Source organism: Melanostigma gelatinosum (assembly GCF_949748355.1).
Source record: "Melanostigma gelatinosum genome assembly, chromosome: 3".
Taxonomy (NCBI): domain Eukaryota; kingdom Metazoa; phylum Chordata; class Actinopteri; order Perciformes; family Zoarcidae; genus Melanostigma; species Melanostigma gelatinosum.
Window position 1 is genome coordinate 657,775 of NC_136636.1, and position 25,000 is coordinate 682,774.

Consider the following 25,000-nt stretch of genomic DNA (forward strand, 5'->3'; position numbering starts at 1 on the left):
GAAGAGGGCGGAGGGAAGACGAGGGCGGAGGGAAGAAGAGGGCGGAGGGAAGACGAGGGCGGAGGGGAGAAGAGGGCGGAGGGGAGAAGAGGGCGGAGGGAAGAAGAGGGCGGAGGGAAGACGAGGGCGGAGGGAAGACGAGGGCGGAGGGTAGAAGAGGGCGGAGGGTAGAAGAGGGCGGAGGGAAGAAGAGGGCGGAGGGAAGACGAGGGCGGAGGGAAGACGAGGGCGGAGGGAAGACGAGGGCGGAGGGAAGACGAGGGCGGAGGGTAGAAGAGGGCGGAGGGTAGAAGAGGGCGGAGGGAAGAAGAGGGCGGAGGGAAGACGAGGGCGGAGGGAAGACGAGGGCGGAGGGAAGACGAGGGCGGAGGGAAGACGAGGGCGGAGGGTAGAAGAGGGCGGAGGGTAGAAGAGGGCGGAGGGAAGACGTTTGATGAGAAAGGAGCAGAGCAAGTAGAGAGCGAGATGAGGACAGCGGACGGACGGACGGGGAGTCTCACCTGGTAGAGTACGATGACATCGTTGGACAAACACAGGTACGTCTGTGGATGGTCTCTGAACTGGAAGGCACACTTGTGGAGCTGAGAAACCGGCTCGTCCACGTCCAAGATGGCGTGCTGCTTGTTGACCTTACGGATGACCTGGAGGCAAAACACCATCACAGCCGAGTACGGTTACAGGAAGAGTCTCAGCCGGCCAGACAAACACCAGTCATGTGATTCAAGACGGGGTGCATTATTCAAATACACATTCATGCATGTGATGATCATAAAGTGGGCGTGTCTGTGGAGGGGAGACTCCTGGTTACCTTAAAGGTGCAGGTTGTAGCTAAACAACGAATTAATGCGCTGTAAAAATAATTTAGTTTGTAATCCACGTAATCATGAACTAGGAAGTATAAAGACGAGTCCCACACAGAGCCGGAGTGGACGTGGATGGGAGACGGTGAGAGACGGTGAGAGACGGTGAGTCAGAAAAGAGGCTGAAGGAGGTCCGATCACACTCCTCACTGGATCCTAAACACACCTGAACTCTGAGGCCTCTTGAGGGCAATAACACAAAAAACTCTCCGTACACAGATCTGCAGCCTTCACATCAAGAGGAAGAAGGATCGTCGTCTGCATGAAATAACAGTAAAGAGGTGGAGTAGAGAGAGAGAGACCACAGCTGCTCCACTCTGAATACCTCCTGGTATCTCCAGACCTTCATCCTGAAAGCATGAACACATTCAAACACACGCTTCACTGCACCGCACGCACTAAACTGCTGATCCAGCTGACCGATGGTCCACCTCCTCAGAACCGACCACAACCTCCAGCTGCTCCTCACGCAAACGACGACTCAGCAGGAACAAAATGTCTCTGTCTTCAAAAAGGCCTCAACTACAGAAACAGGTCGCGGTGCAGATGAACCTTCAGGCTGTTATGGAGGAGAAAGAGTCCGCTCAGCGAATTGTGGAGGATTTGTCCACGTTTAACTCAGTGGAGGTCTGGTTTAACAATAACAGACGTAGAGGCTCAGAGGGGTGATGAGACCCAATCAGACCAGACCCACAATGTGTGTGTGTGTGTGTCCGTGTAGGTGTGTGTGTGTGTTACCATGGGTGGTAGAGCAGCTCCAGACTCGGTGCACACTAACTGGACCACACAGCCGTAACAGATGAAGCCTTCGCTCTGCACAAAGTCTCCTTGGTCAGCACGCTGGTCCCCCACTACACACACACACACACACACACACACACACACACAATGAATCAACTGAACGCAAAGACGTGTAGATGTGTGAGGGATGAGTGAGAAATTAAAAGCTAGAAACAGTTATATGAAGTGTGTGCGTGTGTGCGTGTGTGTGTGTGCGTGCGTGCGTGCGTGTGCTCGTGCGCGTGTGTGAATGACTGAGGTTCAGCAGCTGGTGGTGGGAGGTCGTGTTGGATAAATAAGCTCTCAGACGAGCGTGAGGGAAACTCACAGTGACCGTATTCATGGCGAGACGCCGTCTAGTGTTGGTCTCTGATTCAGTGTCTCCTGATGTTGACTCCACAGATGTGGACGAGTCAGATGAATAAACTACCACGTTTACAGCTGTAACTCAGATGCATAGTGCAGTAACTCAGATGCAGTGGCTGACGCTATCCCAGCATGCACCTGGAAAGAGGCAAGGCGAGGCACACACTGCACAGGAGGCCTGTCACGAGGTTTATAATGACGGACTGTGAGGAAATGGTTGAAAGGAATAAATAAATGATAAAGAATAGTTTTTAAAATGCACATTGAACTGGCTCATAAAACGACCGTAACAAGACATTTAATGTTGTCCAGGTATTGCAGCTTGAAACCGACATCTTAAATTACAATAATTTATCAAAGAGTAAAAGAATCACATCAGCAGGATACGCTGCACAAACCGTCCCGAGTGGAAGCAAAACTCAACACTGACTAATATTAATATATGTCCATGACTTAAAAAACATCACAAACATACTTATTTTAAGCCAAACTTTGATGTTTTTACTGTACATTACCAAGTATGCTTTGTAGAGTTTCAATTCACAACGTGATTAAAATTCAGTGGGCAGAGCAGGGCGTCCTTTAACCACAAGGCTGGCGCTTCGAATCCACGCACACACACACGCACGCGCAGGCACGCACGCACAGGCACGCACACGCACACACGCACAGGCACGCACACGCACACACAGGCATGCACACACGCACACACACGCGCACGCACGCACACGCACGCACAGGCACGCACACGCGCAGGCACAGGCACACACGCGCACGCACACACGCACGCGCAGGCACACACGCACGCACAGGCACGCACAGGCACGCATACACGCAGGAACGCACAGGCACACACGCGCACACACACACGCACGCGCACGTGCACACACGCACGCACGTACCCAGGGTGATGGTGAAGGCAGTCCACTGTCTGGCGCTGGCGATGAAGGCTCCTCTGTCCACCGACAGGTAACGAGTGCTGACCGTCTGAGAGCGTAGACGGTTGAACAAAGCTACTCTGGAGCACGAGGAGATACACACTGAACACACACACACACACACACAGAACAGGGAGTGAGGAATGTGCATTTTATTGGTGGACACATCATGTAAGACCTGTTAGACACAAACCTTTTTTGTCTTTCTGTACTTGTGAGGATCATCATTGACACACCACATCCCCTTCACCTCAACCATTACAACCATTACGACCATTACCACCATTAACCATTAACCATTACAACCATTACAACCATTACAACCATGAACCATTACAACCATTAACCATTACAACCATTACAACCATTACAACCATTACAACCATTAACCATTATGACCATTACGACCATTAACCATTACAACCATGACAACCATTACAACCATTAACCATTACGACCATTACCACCATTAACCATTACAACCATTAACCATTACGACCATGAACCATTATGACCATTACAACCATTAACCATTACGACCATGAACCATTATGACCATTACAACCATTAACCATTACAACCATTACAACCATTACAACCATTAACCATTATGACCATTACGACCATTAACCATTACGACCATTAACCATTACAACCATGACAACCATTACAACCATTAACCATTACGACCATTAACCATTACAACCATTAACCATTACGACCATTAACCATTACAACCATGAACCATTACAACGATTAACCATTACAACCATTACAACCATTAACCATTACGACCATGAACCATTATGACCATTACAACCATTAACCATTACAACCATGACAACCATTACAACCATTAACCATTACGACCATTAACCATTACAACCATTAACCATTACGACCATTAACCATTACAACCATGAACCATTACAACGATTAACCATTACAACCATTACAACCATTAACCATTACGACCATGAACCATTATGACCATTACAACCATTAACCATTACAACCATTACAACCATTACAACCATTAACCATTATGACCATTACGACCATTACAACCATGACAACCATTACAACCATTAACCATTACGACCATTACGACCATGAACCATTACGACCATTACAACCATTACAACCATTACAACCATTACAACCATTACAACCATTACAACCATTACAACCATTAACCATTACCACCATTAACCATTACGACCATTAACCATTACATCCATTACGTCCATTACCACCATTACCACCATTACGACGTTACAACCGTTACAACCGTTACAACCGTTACAACCATTACGACCATTACGACCATTACAAACATTTCCCAAACCCTGACCTAAACCTGATTCTGAAGAACCATTGCATTAGATTAAACTACAGGTGACTTTAAATGATGAAATCAGCGGATGGACTCACGGTCGGCGTTCTTCATGGACTGCCTCTTCTGGGACGGTTTGGAGATGACTTTGATCATCCTGCTCTGGAACGAACCCACTTCCTGTCTGTTGCCCACGAAGAGCCTCAGCAGCAGGCAGAAATGTTTCCTCTTGTCCTGATCGGAGATGAACAGGGACTTGGCCGACGCAAACATCTGGTGGACAAAGACAGAGAGGACTTTATTAAAACGCGGAGTGTTTGTGATATTCAATCCATGCTCAGAAGTCTGCAGGAAAAGTGTGCAGATGAAGAGACGTTTAGGAACTAAAGGTTTTCCGGTGATTTTCACACACTGATGTCTGTCTCACGTTACGTAGGAAGAGGCCGGTGGACACACAGAGTGTTTTCTGTTTGTCGAGTCAACAAGCGACAGTAATAAAAAAGGCGATCGTCTCGTTTGGGTCAACAAACACAGAGACACGTCTGTCCATCAGACACAACAGACTGCAGGTCTGAGGTCAGTCTGGAACCATTACAAACAGAACAGGAGGGATGATTAAAAACCGCATCAATGATATTGGTGACAAGAGGTGCCTGCATAGAGCTAAAAGGACTTTAAAGGACAGAACGTCCTGCTGTCTGGAAAGAGAAAGAGAAATATCAACCGTCGAACCAGCAGACTTCAGAACAGCTTCGTTCCTCAGGATGTGAGACTCCTAAACTCATCCTCCACCCTCCATATATAATATAGCTTTGTTATGTTTTTGATTTTTGTACAGCAGCTCAGAACCACTTTATTAAAATGTCTCAAGTTAAACTAAAGCTGGGGGACAAATCTGAAGAGCTGAAACCTACAAAGACCAGACAAACTACTAATATAACTTCCAATAGAAACATGTAAAGACATCTCACACCTCACTGAGAACAGAACTCAATGTGAGCCAGACCACCTCAGCATGTGGTCTGATTGGATCCCAATGAAAGAGAAAGAAGACTCATGACAAGTGATGGATGGAGAGTAGCAGTAGTGTTGAGCAGGAGACAACCTCCGCTTCTTCAAAGCTTCATGTGTTAAAGCTGCATTCTCGCTAGTGTCCACCAGGGGGCGACTCCTCTGGTTGTATAGAAGTCTATAGAAAATGACTCTACTTCTCTCTTGATTTATTACCTCAGTAAACATTGTAAACATGAGTTTATGTCTCAATCTCTAGTTTCAAGTCTTCTTCAATACAGCATGATGTTCATTTAGTACATTATGGTCCATTTAGAGTCACACAGACCATAAAGCAGGGGATGCTTTAGGGCGGGGCTACACAGTGATTGACAGCTCTCTACCAGAGACGTCTCTACGTCACGCCTCCTCAGTCCATATATGGTCACTTCCTGTTCACTGGTTGCTAAAAAACAAGATGGCGACGGCCGTAATCCAAGATGGCGACGGCCAAAAGGCCAAACTGGAGGCTTCAAAACATCAGTCCACAAACCAACGAGAGACGTCACCATGACTACCTCCACTCTTGTGTCCGGTCTGTGGAGTTTCACACAATGAAGTTTATTTGTGTCAAACGCAGACTTCACTCAAAGCAGAAGTGGGAGCAAATATTGCCCTTTATTTCGATAATCAAAATTAGTTTTCACATATAAACTCTTTGATGTGAGAAAATACTCAAGCTATAAATTCTCTAACTGTACGACCATGTAAATGTGGATCAGTCTCCGTCCTCTGCTCAGGACTGAGGCTTTCAGGAGACAACAGAGCTGCTGTTGTCTGGAGAGGAATTTGAACAGAGGCAAGTCTGAACCTCCAGATAACTGGCGTCTCTGTCATTAAAGGACTTTGACAGACGGACAGAAGACAGCTGTGCACATGGCATCACATCACACAGTCCTCTCACCCTGGAGTCCGGCTGCTCGTCGAAGGCCAGTTTGAAGGAGTCGGCCAGAGACTGAGCGGAGCTGTCCAGAGACATGTAACCACACAGCCGGTATACCGAGTCTCCACCGCGGCCGGCAGCTGGAGGAGAGGGGAGGGGAGAGGGAGGAAGACGAGGGAGACACTTCTTCAACAAACTGCTGTATTCAACGTTTTCCTCTAAAGACGACTATGTTTGAGTTTCTTCACCTTTCAGATGGTCCTGCATGACCCTCCATCCATCACCGCTGATGTAAACACAAGGAGGAGGGCAGAAGAACCTGAGGGTCACCAATCAGTTCAGACTTTAACTTCAGAATCAAACACATCAACACTTCACACTTCAACATCTCGGAGGTAAATATTGTAGTTTTTACGACATTTGTCTGGCAGCTTTAGTTTCTCTTCAGGTAAAACCTCGTATCTCCAGATGTGTTGGCGTTGAATAATTGTGATGAACTGAAGGATGAAGATTTCCTCTACGTGTTAAGAAAATCATCCTACGTCTTCATGATCGTATAGAATATGATGCGTTGATGTAGATTAAACAGGATGTAAAGTTAATGCAGCAGGAATATTAAGCCATGAACATCCGATGGAATAAGAAAACATTTTACTCATCAATCAATACTTTAACTGCTTATACATGAAGCTGATAACACTGAAACACTTTGACTCAGTCACTAACTCGTCGGACCTTTTCTCGTTGCCGTAGGACTTCTGAGCGACCCTGGCGTGCAGGATGGTGACGCTCTGGTCGGCGTGAGCTTCTCTTCCTGGTTCCCTCGTTGCTTCCAGGAACTGACACTGAAACCCCAGCTCTGGTCTCCTGATTGGACGAGAATGCCGTCAAGTCACATACAACCAGGACATAATGTCTTTAAGTGTGTCGGAGTGTCTGTTCAGGGCCGCGTCCCCCGGAGGCTGCTTGCGTCGCCGCTTTCAAAGACTCCTTCAAATGCAGCCGACGGATGCGGCCTTCGGCCCCCAGATTCAGGGGCCACAACTGATGGATCCTCCGCGGCATATCTCGAGATGATTTACAGATGAGTTATACTTCATATCATGTCCATAAACGGACCAACAGGAGCGGTAGACAGGTGGTGAACTGAGATGAACTACACGGATACACTGAATTTGAGTATTTTGCTTCTTCTGTTTTGTGGTGTGAAATAAAACAAACTCTACATTTAGTTTTGTTTTAGCGAGCAGGAGCTGAGGGGGAGAAGACGGCCTCTTCACCGAGGACACACATTCAGCAGCGTAGCTTTGAATTCAGACATTACATGAGCTCTCCTCCATCATAAAGCCTTCAGTGACAGGACAACCAGGAGATCCTTCTGATCTGTTCATGTTGCTGGCACAGAGGACAGTGTGACACCTTTTTCTTTTATATATTTAAATCTGCCTTAGGATTGCAATACATTGCAATATATATATATATAATATATATATTTATATATATATATATGTGTGTATATATATATATATACACACATATATATATATATATATATATATATATATTATATATATATATATATATATATTATATATATATATATATATATTTATATATAAATATGTATTAGTGCTGGACAATGTTTAATTGCGATTAATCTCATTGTTATGGTAAAGTTCAATAATGAATTCTAAAGTAGTGTATTGCTCACATTTATTTTAAAGCGCTGCTCTATGAACTAAAGGTTATATAAACAACATTGTGTTTGTAAAGACTTTAAACACATCAGGTTCTTGTTAGCAGCAGTGTTCTCTTTACACAGGAGCAGTTATAATATTTCTTCTCTATTATTTATATTTTATGAAATCAACACACCAGAGAAGCAGATTGTTCTGCTTCGTACGTGTTGTGTTCGTCCAGATATCAGGAACGTAAACGCGTCTGGTCTGGTTCATGAGTCCGGAGGATCTGCGTGGACCGCATGGATCCGTGTTCACGTGTCTGTGATAACTTTAAAAATGCTTGTTTTCTGGCTCGATCGGTGCTATGCTTGTGTTTGTTTCCTGATTCAACGACGTCAGGACGTCAGCGATGACAGGAGAAACATCTCAACGCTGATAGGCTGTCGCGCCGCAGCGTCACGCCATATGTCAACTCACGCATTTGGGGCGTTTTGGCGATTGACGCGCGGCGCCATCGCAAATTTGCGTCACTCCAGTCTGATCGTGGCTGCAGACGTTGACTGTAATCTACTCGCGCGAATAATTCACGCTGCGTTTGGTGTGAACGCAGCACGAGAGACATGTGAAATCTCAAACAGCACACAAGCGTAATTATTAATCTTTGTACAATGAACTGTTAAACCATGAAGACTTGCTATTTCAGTCTCGTTGTCTGAGTCACATGCAGCTCAACACACAGGAACAGAGCGGAAGGCTATCGTCTCCGTTATAATCCTCCATCACTTCTTCTACGTCGACTGTCTCTCTGTAGAATCGTCTCCGTTATAATCCTCCATCACTTCTTCTACGTCGACTGTCTCTCTGTAGAATCGTCTCCGTTATAATCCTCCATCACTTCTTCTACGTCGACGGTCTCTCTGTAGAATCGTCTCCGCTATAATCCTCCATCACTTCTTCTACGTCGACGGTCTCTCTGTAGAATCGTCTCCGCTATAATCCTCCATCACTTCTTCTACGTCGACTGTCTCTCTGTAGAATCGTCTCCGCTATAATCCTCCATCACTTCTTCTACGTCGACTGTCTCTCTGTAGAATCGTCTCCGTTATAATCCTCCATCACTTCTTCTACGTCGACTGTCTCTCTGTAGAATCGTCTCCGTTATAATCCTCCATCACTTCTTCTACGTCGACGGTCTCTCTGTAGAATCGTCTCCGCTATAATCCTCCATCACTTCTTCTACGTCGACGGTCTCTCTGTAGAATCGTCTCCGCTATAATCCTCCATCACTTCTTCTACGTCGACTGTCTCTCTGTAGAATCGTCTCCGCTATAATCCTCCATCACTTCTTCTACGTCGACTGTCTCTCTGTAGAATCGTCTCCGCTATAATCCTCCATCACTTCTTCTACGTCGACTGTCTCTCTGTAGAATCGTCTCCGTTATAATCCTCCATCACTTCTTCTACGTCGACTGTCTCTCTGTAGAATCGTCTCCGCTATAATCCTCCATCACTTCTTCTACGTCGACGGTCTCTCTGTAGAATCGTCTCCGTTATAATCCTCCATCACTTCTTCTACGTCGACTGTCTCTCTGTAGAATCGTCTCCGCTATAATCCTCCATCACTTCTTCTACGTCGACGGTCTCTCTGTAGAATCGTCTCCGTTATAATCCTCCATCACTTCTTCTACGTCGACTGTCTCTCTGTAGAATCGTCTCCGCTATAATCCTCCATCACTTCTTCTACGTCGACTGTCTCTCTGTAGAATCGTCTCCGCTATAATCCTCCATCACTTCTTCTACGTCGACGGTCTCTCTGTAGAATCGTCTCCGTTATAATCCTCCATCACTTCTTCTACGTCGACGGTCTCTCTGTAGAATCGTCTCCGTTATAATCCTCCATCACTTCTTCTACGTCGACGGTCTCTCTGTAGAATCGTCTCCGTTATAATCCTCCATCACTTCTTCTACGTCGACTGTCTCTCTGTAGAATCGTCTCCGCTATAATCCTCCATCACTTCTTCTACGTCGACGGTCTCTCTGTAGAATCGTCTCCGTTATAATCCTCCATCACTTCTTCTACGTCGACTGTCTCTCTGTAGAATCGTCTCCGTTATAATCCTCCATCACTTCTTCTACGTCGACGGTCTCTCTGTAGAATCGTCTCCGTTATAATCCTCCATCACTTCTTCTACGTCGACTGTCTCTCTGTAGAATCGTCTCCGCTATAATCCTCCATCACTTCTTCTACGTTGACGGTCTCTCTGTAGAATCGTCTCCGTTATAATCCTCCATCACTTCTTCTACGTCGACTGTCTCTCTGTAGAATCGTCTCCGCTATAATCCTCCATCACTTCTTCTACGTCGACTGTTTCTCTGTAGAATCGTCTCCGTTATAATCCTCCATCACTTCTTCTACGTCGACGGTCTCTCTGTAGAATCGTCTCCGTTATAATCCTCCATCACTTCTTCTACGTCGACTGTCTCTCTGTAGAATCGTCTCCGCTATAATCCTCCATCACTTCTTCTACGTTGACGGTCTCTCTGTAGAATCGTCTCCGTTATAATCCTCCATCACTTCTTCTACGTCGACGGTCTCTCTGTAGAATCGTCTCCGTTATAATCCTCCATCACTTCTTCTACGTCGACGGTCTCTCTGTAGAATCGTCTCCGTTATAATCCTCCATCACTTCTTCTACGTCGACGGTCTCTCTGTAGAATCGTCTCCGTTATAATCCTCCATCACTTCTTCTACGTCGACGGTCTCTCTGTAGAATCGTCTCCGCTATAATCCTCCATCACTTCTTCTACGTCGACTGTCTCTCTGTAGAATCGTCTCCGTTATAATCCTCCATCACTTCTTCTACGTCGACGGTCTCTCTGTAGAATCGTCTCCGTTATAATCCTCCATCACTTCTTCTACGTCGACTGTCTCTCTGTAGAATCGTCTCCGCTATAATCCTCCATCACTTCTTCTACGTAGACTGTCTCTCTGTAGAATCGTCTCCGTTATAATCCTCCATCACTTCTTCTACGTCGACGGTCTCTCTGTAGAATCGTCTCCGTTATAATCCTCCATCACTTCTTCTACGTCGACTGTCTCTCTGTAGAATCGTCTCCGCTATAATCCTCCATCACTTCTTCTACGTTGACGGTCTCTCTGTAGAATCGTCTCCGTTATAATCCTCCATCACTTCTTCTACGTCGACGGTCTCTCTGTAGAATCGTCTCCGTTATAATCCTCCATCACTTCTTCTACGTCGACGGTCTCTCTGTAGAATCGTCTCCGTTATAATCCTCCATCACTTCTTCTACGTCGACTGTCTCTCTGTAGAATCGTCTCCGTTATAATCCTCCATCACTTCTTCTACGTCGACTGTCTCTCTGTAGAATCGTCTCCGCTATAATCCTCCATCACTTCTTCTACGTAGACTGTCTCTCTGTAGAATCGTCTCCGTTATAATCCTCCATCACTTCTTCTACGTCGACTGTCTCTCTGTAGAATCGTCTCCGCTATAATCCTCCATCACTTCTTCTACGTTGACGGTCTCTCTGTAGAATCGTCTCCGTTATAATCCTCCATCACTTCTTCTACGTCGACGGTCTCTCTGTAGAATCGTCTCCGTTATAATCCTCCATCACTTCTTCTACGTCGACGGTCTCTCTGCTGAGATGTGACTCCAGGACGTTCGCTGCTGAACGGAGATCTGTTCCGTGGGGTTCAACGGTTAAAGACCCACCGTGAGGAGGTCTGTCACAGGATCTCCAGAGACGTCATGAGTACATGTGTAACGACGGTTAGTTTGAAACCTCAACCAACCCGTGTTAGTTAACTACGGCCGTTACGTAACAAAACGAGGATAACGTAAGTCAATGGTACCTTTGGTCTCCTCGTGAAAGTCCTGTTTGTTTGACCCGTCCTCCTCGTGGACGCTCTCTCTTTATATGGAGCCAGCTGTTCTGAGCATCTAATATTTCAATGTGTCCTCATACAACACGTATCAATTTACACTCTTTAACATGCATTCAGTCTTTGGCTTCAAATAACTACTGAAGTATGTCAGTGATGTGACCAATAACTCAACGACCAACGGTCTGTTTGTTGAGCTCTAAACACAGAAACACTGCAAGACTCACAGCATCCATGTTGCTATTTCAGCTGCAGGAGGTTTAAGGTTCAAACACTCAACCACGACGAGCTCGTTTCCTCCAGTCGTCCTCATTGCATCGTGAACATCCGTCTCTTTACAATCACAACTGGAGTCAAACCTCACAATGTTCAGATACCCAGAGGAGATATAAGGCTGCTCCTTATCCCAGTGCACCTCTCAACCCGGGTCACAGGTCAGGGGTCACACTTGCCTGGCTCTGTGTGTGTGTGTGTGTGCGTGTGTGTGTGCTCAGTCACCAGGGTGCCAGCAGAAGTCTCAATTAGCCCTTCCCCTCTTCAGAGGTCAGAGGTCAGTGTGTCGGAGCTCAGACCTTCTGGCATCTCACACCAGGAACACAGAATGAACAGAAGAAGAAAGGGGGGGGGTGAACTTTCACCTCCTGCGGATTACTCATCTGCTGGTTCAGAGGTTGTTCTGGTGTTAAAGGACTACAATCATCATTCGTTTTGTTTGGCATCAACCTGAGACCAGAAGAGGAGGAAGAAGTGTTCAGATACTTTACTGCAGTAAAAGTACTCATACCACACTGAGGCAATACTCACTGAAGTAAAAGTATGTCAGTACTGTCAGCTAAATGCAGTGGCGGGCCGTTTATACCTGGGCCTTCACTGCTGTCCTGCAGCTGAAACACAGCTACGCTTATTATTTGTTTTGTGTCAAAATGAAGCTCAACACCTGTAGATAGAGAGCGTCTCCTCTCTGCTCTGACTGCAGCTGGGACTCTGTGAGTGCTTTGGGGCGGCGGCGGAGGGGAAAGTGGTGTCTCCTCAGTTGTATTTCCTGAATACGTTTTAATGTGTTTGAGGCTGAAAATGTCCGCTCACAGAGGCAGCAGATTTTGGGATAGTCACCGCCCAACACGTCAGGCTAGCCCACTGACCAATCACGTACTTGTAGGCCAGCTAGCAGCTCTGACACGTCAAAGAATACGCCCACCATGTCAAACTAAAGATCTGATTGGTTGAACACTATGACAATCAACAACATCGTCTCCGTTCACTTAAAGTGCACATGATGCACTTGTGAGTCTGCAGGCCTCTGGCTCTGTTCTACCTAGAGACACAGAGGTGAGATCTGATTGGATAAAAGCTCTACTTAGAACAAGCTGCACTGGAAGCAGAGCAACTGAGGAACACAGGAGCTGTGCAATGAGAAAATAAGATAATTTAATAAAAATTATTAAATTATAAAATATATATGTATATATTTTTATACATATAGCTTTGTGATTCTGTTTAGACCAGCAGATAAGGCCTTGCAGGCCCTGACAGTCCGCCACTGGCTAAATGTAGTTAAGTACTTAAAGTTACTCTGAGGAGCTTTCATGTTGAGTTGGTTCTGGCGCCCCCTGTGGACTAAAGCTGAAGTGTCTCTGAGCACCAGAGCCTTTAGAAACCTCTCATGTTACTGCAGCAGGTCTGACAGTCTGCCCCTCTCAGTCCTGGTCCTGGTTCTCCCGTGCCCCCCTTCCCTCCAGCGGGTCCAGCAGTACGTCCTGGGTCTCCAGCAGTATGTGACCGGTGATGGGTACGAACACCATAGAAGTGAATGAAAGAGTGAGAGATATTCCTCCCCTGTTCACAGTGAACACCCTGATCAGGTTTCTTGGACGATGAACGTGTCACTGAAATGTATAAATGTCTTAATTCTACCAAACATGAAGTGCAGCGGAGCAGAAGATGATATCACTGATCTCTAAAGCTCAACAGAATAACACAGCATGAGGACAAACAACCTGTTTCATCTTTACATTCGGAGGACTTGAAGGTAAAAGACTTTAGCATGTAGAACTACATCTCCAAACATCACCAAACATCACCAAACATCACCAAACCTCTCCAAACCCCTCCAAACATCACCAAACACCAAACATCTCCAAACATCACCAAACCTCTCCAAACCCCTCCAAACATCACCAAACACCAAACATCTCCAAACATCACCAAACGTCTCCAAACATCACCAAACATCACCAAACATCACCAAACCTCTCCAAACCCCTCCAAACATCACCAAACACCACCAAACCTCTCCAAACCCCTCCAAACCCCTCCAAACATCACCAAACACCACCAAACCTCTCCAAACCCCTCCAAACATCACCAAACACCAAACATCTCCAAACATCACCAAACCTCTCCAAACCTCTCCAAACATCACCAAACATCACCAAACCCCTCCAAACATCACCAAACATCAAACATCTCCAAACATCTCCAAACCCCTCCAAACATCTCCAAACATCACCAAACCTCTCCAAACCCCTCCAAACATCACCAAACACCAAACATCTCCAAACATCACCAAACCTCTCCAAACATCACCAAACATCACCAAACCCCTCCAAACATCACCAAACATCAAACATCTCCAAACATCTCCAAACCCCTCCAAACATCTCCAAACATCACTAAACATCTCCAAACCCCTCCAAACATCACCAAACATCTCCAAACATCTCCAAACCCCTCCAAACATCTCCAAACATCACCAAACATCACCAAACCTCTCCAAACCCCTCCAAACATCTCCAAACATCTCCAAACCCCTCCAAACCCCTCCAAACATCTCCAAACATCTCCAAACCCCTCCAAACATCACCAAACATATCCAAACATCTCCAAACATCACCAAACATCACCAAACATCTCCAAACATCTCCAAACCTCTCCAAACATCACCAAACATCACCAAACCTCTCCAAACATCACCAAACCTCTCCAAACATCTCCAAACATCACCAAACATCTCCAAACCTCTCCAAACATATCCAAACATCTCCAAACATCTCCAAACATCACCAAACATCACCAAACATATCCAAACATCACTAAACATCTCCAAAACATCACCAAACATCACCAAACCTCTCCAAACATCTCCAAACATCACCAAACATCTCCAAACATCTCCAAACCTCTCGAAACATCTCCAAACCTCTCCAAACATCACCAAACATATCCAAACATCACTAAACATCTCCAAAACATCACCAAACATCACCAAACATCTCCAAACCTCTCCAAACATCTCCAAACATCACCAAACCTCTCCAAACATCTCCAAACATCACCAAACATCTCCAAACATCTCCAAACCTCTCCAAACATATCCAAACATATCCAAACATCTCCAAACATATCCAAACATATCCAAACATCTCCAAACATCACCAAACATCTCCAAACCTCTCCAAACATATCCAAACATATCCAAACATCACCAAACATCACCAAACCTCTCCAAACATCTCCAAACATCACCAAACATATCCAAACATCACCAAACCTCTCCAAACATCTCCAAACATCACCAAACATATCCAAACATCTCCAAACCTCTCCAAACATATCCAAACATCACCAAACATCACCAAACATATCCAAACATATCCAAACATCTCCAAACATCTCCAAACATATCCAAACATCACCAAACATCTCCAAACATCTCCAAACCTCTCCAAACATATCCAAACATCACCAAACATCACCAAACATCTCCAAACATCTCCAAACATCACCAAACATATCCAAACATATCCAAACATCACCAAACATCACCAAACCTCTCCAAACATCTCCAAACATCACCAAACATATCCAAACATCACCAAACCTCTCCAAACATCTCCAAACATCACCAAACATATCCAAACATCTCCAAACATATCCAAACATCACCAAACATCACCAAACATATCCAAACATATCCAAACATCTCCAAACCTCTCCAAACCTATCCAAACATATCCAAACATATCCAAACATCACCAAACATCACCAAACCTCTCCAAACATCTCCAAACCTCTCCAAACATCACCAAACATCTCCAAACATCACCAAACATCACCAAACATCTCCAAACATCACCAAACATCACCAAACATCACCAAACCTCTCCAAACATCACCAAACATCTCCAAACATCACCAAACATCTCCAAACATCACCAAACATCACCAAACATCTCCAAACATATCCAAACATCACCAAACCTCTCCAAACATCTCCAAACCTCTCCAAACATCACCAAACATCTCCAAACATCACCAAACATCACCAAACATCTCCAAACATCACCAAACATCACCAAACATCACCAAACCTCTCCAAACATCACCAAACATCTCCAAACATCACCAAACATATCCAAACATCTCCAAACATCTCCAAACATATCCAAACATCACCAAACATCTCCAAACCCCTCCAAACATATCCAAACATCTCCAAACATCACCAAACATCTCCAAACATCTCCAAACATCTCCAAACATCACCAAACATATCCAAACATCTCCAAACATCACCAAACATATCCAAACATCTCCAAACATATCCAAACATCTCCAAACATCTCCAAACATCACCAAACATCACCAAACATATCCAAACATCACCAAACATCACCAAACCTCTCCAAACATCTCCAAACCTCTCCAAACATCACCAAACATCTCCAAACATCACCAAACATCACCAAACATCTCCAAACATCACCAAACATCACCAAACATCACCAAACCTCTCCAAACATCACCAAACATCTCCAAACATCACCAAACATATCCAAACATCTCCAAACATCTCCAAACATATCCAAACATCACCAAACATCTCCAAACCCCTCCAAACATATCCAAACATCTCCAAACATCACCAAACATATCCAAACATCTCCAAACATCTCCAAACATCTCCAAACATCACCAAACATATCCAAACATCTCCAAACATCACCAAACATATCCAAACATCTCCAAACATATCCAAACATCACCAAACATCTCCAAACCCCTCCAAACATATCCAAACATATCCAAACATCTCCAAACATCTCCAAACATATCCAAACATCTCCAAACATCACCAAACATATCCAAACATCTCCAAACATATCCAAACATCTCCAAACATCACCAAACATATCCAAACATCAGCGGAGCAGAAGATGATATCACTGATCTCTAAAGCTCAACAGAATAACACAGCATGAGGACAAACAACCTGTTTCATCTTTACATTCGGAGGACTTGAAGGTAAAAGACTTTAGCATGTAGAACTACATCTCCAAACATCACCAAACATCACCAAACATCACCAAACCTCTCCAAACCCCTCCAAACATCACCAAACACCAAACATCTCCAAACATCACCAAACCTCTCCAAACCCCTCCAAACATCACCAAACACCAAACATCTCCAAACATCACCAAACGTCTCCAAACATCACCAAACATCACCAAACATCACCAAACCTCTCCAAACCCCTCCAAACATCACCAAACACCACCAAACCTCTCCAAACCCCTCCAAACCCCTCCAAACATCACCAAACACCACCAAACCTCTCCAAACCCCTCCAAACATCACCAAACACCAAACATCTCCAAACATCACCAAACCTCTCCAAACCTCTCCAAACATCACCAAACATCACCAAACCCCTCCAAACATCACCAAACATCAAACATCTCCAAACATCTCCAAACCCCTCCAAACATCTCCAAACATCACCAAACCTCTCCAAACCCCTCCAAACATCACCAAACACCAAACATCTCCAAACATCACCAAACCTCTCCAAACATCACCAAACATCACCAAACCCCTCCAAACATCACCAAACATCAAACATCTCCAAACATCTCCAAACCCCTCCAAACATCTCCAAACATCACTAAACATCTCCAAACCCCTCCAAACATCACCAAACATCTCCAAACATCTCCAAACCCCTCCAAACATCTCCAAACATCACCAAACATCACCAAACCTCTCCAAACCCCTCCAAACATCTCCAAACATCTCCAAACCCCTCCAAACCCCTCCAAACATCACCAAACACCACCAAACCTCTCCAAACCCCTCCAAACATCACCAAACACCAAACATCTCCAAACATCACCAAACCTCTCCAAACCTCTCCAAACATCACCAAACATCACCAAACCCCTCCAAACATCACCAAACATCAAACATCTCCAAACATCTCCAAACCCCTCCAAACATCTCCAAACATCACCAAACCTCTCCAAACCCCTCCAAACATCACCAAACACCAAACATCTCCAAACATCACCAAACCTCTCCAAACATCACCAAACATCACCAAACCCCTCCAAACATCACCAAACATCAAACATCTCCAAACATCTCCAAACCCCTCCAAACATCTCCAAACATCACTAAACATCTCCAAACCCCTCCAAACATCACCAAACATCTCCAAACATCTCCAAACCCCTCCAAACATCTCCAAACATCACCAAACATCACCAAACCTCTCCAAACCCCTCCAAACATCTCCAAACATCTCCAAACCCCTCCAAACCCCTCCAAACATCTCCAAACATCTCCAAACCCCTCCAAACATCACCAAACATATCCAAACATCTCCAAACATCACCAAACATCACCAAACATCTCCAAACATCTCCAAACCTCTCCAAACATCACCAAACATCACCAAACCTCTCCAAACATCACCAAACCTCTCCAAACATCTCCAAACATCACCAAACATCTCCAAACCTCTCCAAACATATCCAAACATCTCCAAACATCTCCAAACATCACCAAACATCACCAAACATATCCAAACATCACTAAACATCTCCAAAACATCACCAAACATCACCAAACCTCTCCAAACATCTCCAAACATCACCAAACATCTCCAAACATCTCCAAACCTCTCGAAACATCTCCAAACCTCTCCAAACATCACCAAACATATCCAAACATCACTAAACATCTCCAAAACATCACCAAACATCACCAAACATCTCCAAACCTCTCCAAACATCTCCAAACATCACCAAACCTCTCCAAACATCTCCAAACATCTCCAAACCTCTCCAAACATATCCAAACATATCCAAACATCTCCAAACATATCCAAACATATCCAAACATCTCCAAACATCACCAAACATCTCCAAACCTCTCCAAACATATCCAAACATATCCAAACATCACCAAACATCACCAAACCTCTCCAAACATCTCCAAACATCACCAAACATATCCAAACATCACCAAACCTCTCCAAACATCTCCAAACATCACCAAACATATCCAAACATCTCCAAACCTCTCCAAACATATCCAAACATCACCAAACATCACCAAACATATCCAAACATATCCAAACATCTCCAAACATCTCCAAACATATCCAAACATCACCAAACATCTCCAAACATCTCCAAACCTCTCCAAACATATCCAAACATCACCAAACATCACCAAACATCTCCAAACATCTCCAAACATCACCAAACATATCCAAACATATCCAAACATCACCAAACATCACCAAACCTCTCCAAACATCTCCAAACATCACCAAACATATCCAAACATCACCAAACCTCTCCAAACATCTCCAAACATCACCAAACATATCCAAACATCTCCAAACATATCCAAACATCACCAAACATCACCAAACATATCCAAACATATCCAAACATCTCCAAACCTCTCCAAACCTATCCAAACATATCCAAACATATCCAAACATCACCAAACATCACCAAACCTCTCCAAACATCTCCAAACCTCTCCAAACATCACCAAACATCTCCAAACATCACCAAACATCACCAAACATCTCCAAACATCACCAAACATCACCAAACATCACCAAACCTCTCCAAACATCACCAAACATCTCCAAACATCACCAAACATCTCCAAACATCACCAAACATCACCAAACATCTCCAAACATATCCAAACATCACCAAACCTCTCCAAACATCTCCAAACCTCTCCAAACATCACCAAACATCTCCAAACATCACCAAACATCACCAAACATCTCCAAACATCACCAAACATCACCAAACATCACCAAACCTCTCCAAACATCACCAAACATCTCCAAACATCACCAAACATATCCAAACATCTCCAAACATCTCCAAACATATCCAAACATCACCAAACATCTCCAAACCCCTCCAAACATATCCAAACATCTCCAAACATCACCAAACATCTCCAAACATCTCCAAACATCTCCAAACATCACCAAACATATCCAAACATCTCCAAACATCACCAAACATATCCAAACATCTCCAAACATATCCAAACATCTCCAAACATCTCCAAACATCACCAAACATCACCAAACATATCCAAACATCACCAAACATCACCAAACCTCTCCAAACATCTCCAAACCTCTCCAAACATCACCAAACATCTCCAAACATCACCAAACATCACCAAACATCTCCAAACATCACCAAACATCACCAAACATCACCAAACCTCTCCAAACATCACCAAACATCTCCAAACATCACCAAACATATCCAAACATCTCCAAACATCTCCAAACATATCCAAACATCACCAAACATCTCCAAACCCCTCCAAACATATCCAAACATCTCCAAACATCACCAAACATATCCAAACATCTCCAAACATCTCCAAACATCTCCAAACATCACCAAACATATCCAAACATCTCCAAACATCACCAAACATATCCAAACATCTCCAAACATATCCAAACATCACCAAACATCTCCAAACCCCTCCAAACATATCCAAACATATCCAAACATCTCCAAACATCTCCAAACATATCCAAACATCTCCAAACATCACCAAACATATCCAAACATCTCCAAACATATCCAAACATCTCCAAACATCACCAAACATATCCAAACATCAGCGGAGCAGAAGATGATATCACTGATCTCTAAAGCTCAACAGAATAACACAGCATGAGGACAAACAACCTGTTTCATCTTTACATTCGGAGGACTTGAAGGTAAAAGACTTTAGCATGTAGAACTACATCTCCAAACATCACCAAACATCACCAAACATCACCAAACCTCTCCAAACCCCTCCAAACATCACCAAACACCAAACATCTCCAAACATCACCAAACCTCTCCAAACCCCTCCAAACATCACCAAACACCAAACATCTCCAAACATCACCAAACGTCTCCAAACATCACCAAACATCACCAAACATCACCAAACCTCTCCAAACCCCTCCAAACATCACCAAACACCACCAAACCTCTCCAAACCCCTCCAAACCCCTCCAAACATCACCAAACACCACCAAACCTCTCCAAACCCCTCCAAACATCACCAAACACCAAACATCTCCAAACATCACCAAACCTCTCCAAACCTCTCCAAACATCACCAAACATCACCAAACCCCTCCAAACATCACCAAACATCAAACATCTCCAAACATCTCCAAACCCCTCCAAACATCTCCAAACATCACCAAACCTCTCCAAACCCCTCCAAACATCACCAAACACCAAACATCTCCAAACATCACCAAACCTCTCCAAACATCACCAAACATCACCAAACCCCTCCAAACATCACCAAACATCAAACATCTCCAAACATCTCCAAACCCCTCCAAACATCTCCAAACATCACTAAACATCTCCAAACCCCTCCAAACATCACCAAACATCTCCAAACATCTCCAAACCCCTCCAAACATCTCCAAACATCACCAAACATCACCAAACCTCTCCAAACCCCTCCAAACATCTCCAAACATCTCCAAACCCCTCCAAACCCCTCCAAACATCTCCAAACATCTCCAAACCCCTCCAAACATCACCAAACATATCCAAACATCTCCAAACATCACCAAACATCACCAAACATCTCCAAACATCTCCAAACCTCTCCAAACATCACCAAACATCACCAAACCTCTCCAAACATCACCAAACCTCTCCAAACATCTCCAAACATCACCAAACATCTCCAAACCTCTCCAAACATATCCAAACATCTCCAAACATCTCCAAACATCACCAAACATCACCAAACATATCCAAACATCACTAAACATCTCCAAAACATCACCAAACATCACCAAACCTCTCCAAACATCTCCAAACATCACCAAACATCTCCAAACATCTCCAAACCTCTCGAAACATCTCCAAACCTCTCCAAACATCACCAAACATATCCAAACATCACTAAACATCTCCAAAACATCACCAAACATCACCAAACATCTCCAAACCTCTCCAAACATCTCCAAACATCACCAAACCTCTCCAAACATCTCCAAACATCACCAAACATCTCCAAACATCTCCAAACCTCTCCAAACATATCCAAACATATCCAAACATCTCCAAACATATCCAAACATATCCAAACATCTCCAAACATCACCAAACATCTCCAAACCTCTCCAAACATATCCAAACATATCCAAACATCACCAAACATCACCAAACCTCTCCAAACATCTCCAAACATCACCAAACATATCCAAACATCACCAAACCTCTCCAAACATCTCCAAACATCACCAAACATATCCAAACATCTCCAAACCTCTCCAAACATATCCAAACATCACCAAACATCACCAAACATATCCAAACATATCCAAACATCTCCAAACATCTCCAAACATATCCAAACATCACCAAACATCTCCAAACATCTCCAAACCTCTCCAAACATATCCAAACATCACCAAACATCACCAAACATCTCCAAACATCTCCAAACATCACCAAACATATCCAAACATATCCAAACATCACCAAACATCACCAAACCTCTCCAAACATCTCCAAACATCACCAAACATCACCAAACCTCTCCAAACATCTCCAAACATCACCAAACATATCCAAACATCTCCAAACATATCCAAACATATCCAAACATCACCAAACATCACCAAACATATCCAAACATATCCAAACATCTCCAAACCTCTCCAAACCTATCCAAACATATCCAAACATATCCAAACATCACCAAACATCACCAAACCTCTCCAAACATCTCCAAACCTCTCCAAACATCACCAAACATCTCCAAACATCACCAAACATCACCAAACATCTCCAAACATCACCAAACATCACCAAACATCACCAAACGTCTCCAAACATCACCAAACATCTCCAAACATCACCAAACATCTCCAAACATCACCAAACATCACCAAACATCACCAAACATCTCCAAACATATCCAAACATCACCAAACCTCTCCAAACATCTCCAAACCTCTCCAAACATCACCAAACATCTCCAAACATCACCAAACATCACCAAACATCTCCAAACATCACCAAACATCACCAAACATCACCAAACCTCTCCAAACATCACCAAACATCTCCAAACATCACCAAACATATCCAAACATCTCCAAACATCTCCAAACATATCCAAACATCACCAAACATCTCCAAACCCCTCCAAACATATCCAAACATCTCCAAACATCACCAAACATCTCCAAACATCTCCAAACATCTCCAAACATCACCAAACATATCCAAACATCTCCAAACATCACCAAACATATCCAAACATCTCCAAACATATCCAAACATCTCCAAACATCTCCAAACATCACCAAACATCACCAAACATATCCAAACATCACCAAACATCACCAAACCTCTCCAAACATCTCCAAACCTCTCCAAACATCACCAAACATCTCCAAACATCACCAAACATCACCAAACATCTCCAAACATCACCAAACATCACCAAACCTCTCCAAACATCACCAAACATCTCCAAACATCTCCAAACATCTCCAAACATATCCAAACATCACCAAACATCTCCAAACCCCTCCAAACATATCCAAACATCTCCAAACATCACCAAACATATCCAAACATCTCCAAACATCTCCAAACATCTCCAAACATCACCAAACATATCCAAACATCTCCAAACATCACCAAACATATCCAAACATCTCCAAACATATCCAAACATCACCAAACATCTCCAAACCCCTCCAAACATATCCAAACATATCCAAACATCTCCAAACATCTCCAAACATCTCCAAACATCACCAAACATATCCAAACATCTCCAAACATATCCAAACATCTCCAAACATCACCAAACATATCCAAACATCTCCAAACATCTCCAAACATCACCAAACATCACCAAACATCTCCAAACATCACCAAACATCACCAAACATCACCAAACATCTCCAAACATCTCCAAACATCTCCAAACATCACCAAACATCTCCAAACATCTCCAAACATCACCAAACATATCCAAACATATCCAAACATCACCAAACATCACCAAACCTCTCCAAACATCTCCAAACATCACCAAACATCTCCAAACATCTCCAAACATCTCCAAACATCACCAAACATCACCAAACATATCCAAACATATCCAAACATCACCAAACCTCTCCAAACATCTCCAAACATCTCCAAACATCACCAAACATATCCAAACCTCTCCAAACCTCTCCAAACCTCTCCAAACATATCCAAACATATCCAAACATCACCAAACATCACCAAACATATCCAAACATATCCAAACATCTCCAAACCTCTCCAAACCTATCCAAACATATCCAAACATATCCAAACATCACCAAACATCACCAAACCTCTCCAAACATCTCCAAACCTCTCCAAACATCACCAAACATCTCCAAACATCACCAAACATCACCAAACATCTCCAAACATCACCAAACATCACCAAACCTCTCCAAACATCACCAAACATCACCAAACATATCCAAACATCACCAAGCTGCCTGACGGAGCTCGGTTTCTCACTCCCCGTTGTTCGGGTTTCAGGAGGCGGGGGGCTGGGTCTCCGCCTCCTCCTGCAGTTAATCCCTCCACCTCTGAGTAGAGCGGAGGAAAGGTCACGAGCGAGAGGCGCACAGCGATCGCACCGACCTGAACGCATTTACACGCTCACGGTGAGACTTCACGCTCACGGTGAGACTTCTCTCTGAGAGAACCCGTTTGGGATAAAGGACCGCAGACCTCGCTTCTCTCACACCGGGACATTGTGTGCGTAGGATCGCCCGCGTTACCTGTTCCACCCGCCAGACCTCGGAGCGTCGTGTCCGGCC

At 44.1% G+C, this 25,000-nt stretch overlaps 1 protein-coding gene across 1 annotated transcript in view; it reads right to left on the minus strand.

Moving 5' to 3' along the window:
- The window catches only part of LOC306775524 (recombining binding protein suppressor of hairless-like protein), a gene marked incomplete at both ends in the record, with an annotated part of 39,167 nt that overhangs the window by 6,165 nt on the left and 8,002 nt on the right, over nucleotides 1–25,000 (minus strand). The window contains 8 exons of the mRNA XM_079265975.1: nucleotides 501–641; nucleotides 1,599–1,711; nucleotides 2,909–3,046; nucleotides 4,379–4,553; nucleotides 6,235–6,353; nucleotides 6,462–6,532; nucleotides 6,949–7,080; nucleotides 24,962–25,000. The exon at nucleotides 24,962–25,000 is cut by the window's right edge and continues 109 nt beyond it. Of these exons, the coding sequence (XP_079122101.1) occupies nucleotides 501–641; nucleotides 1,599–1,711; nucleotides 2,909–3,046; nucleotides 4,379–4,553; nucleotides 6,235–6,353; nucleotides 6,462–6,532; nucleotides 6,949–7,080; nucleotides 24,962–25,000 (928 nt within the window). The remainder of the gene's footprint in view (nucleotides 1–500; nucleotides 642–1,598; nucleotides 1,712–2,908; nucleotides 3,047–4,378; nucleotides 4,554–6,234; nucleotides 6,354–6,461; nucleotides 6,533–6,948; nucleotides 7,081–24,961) is intronic.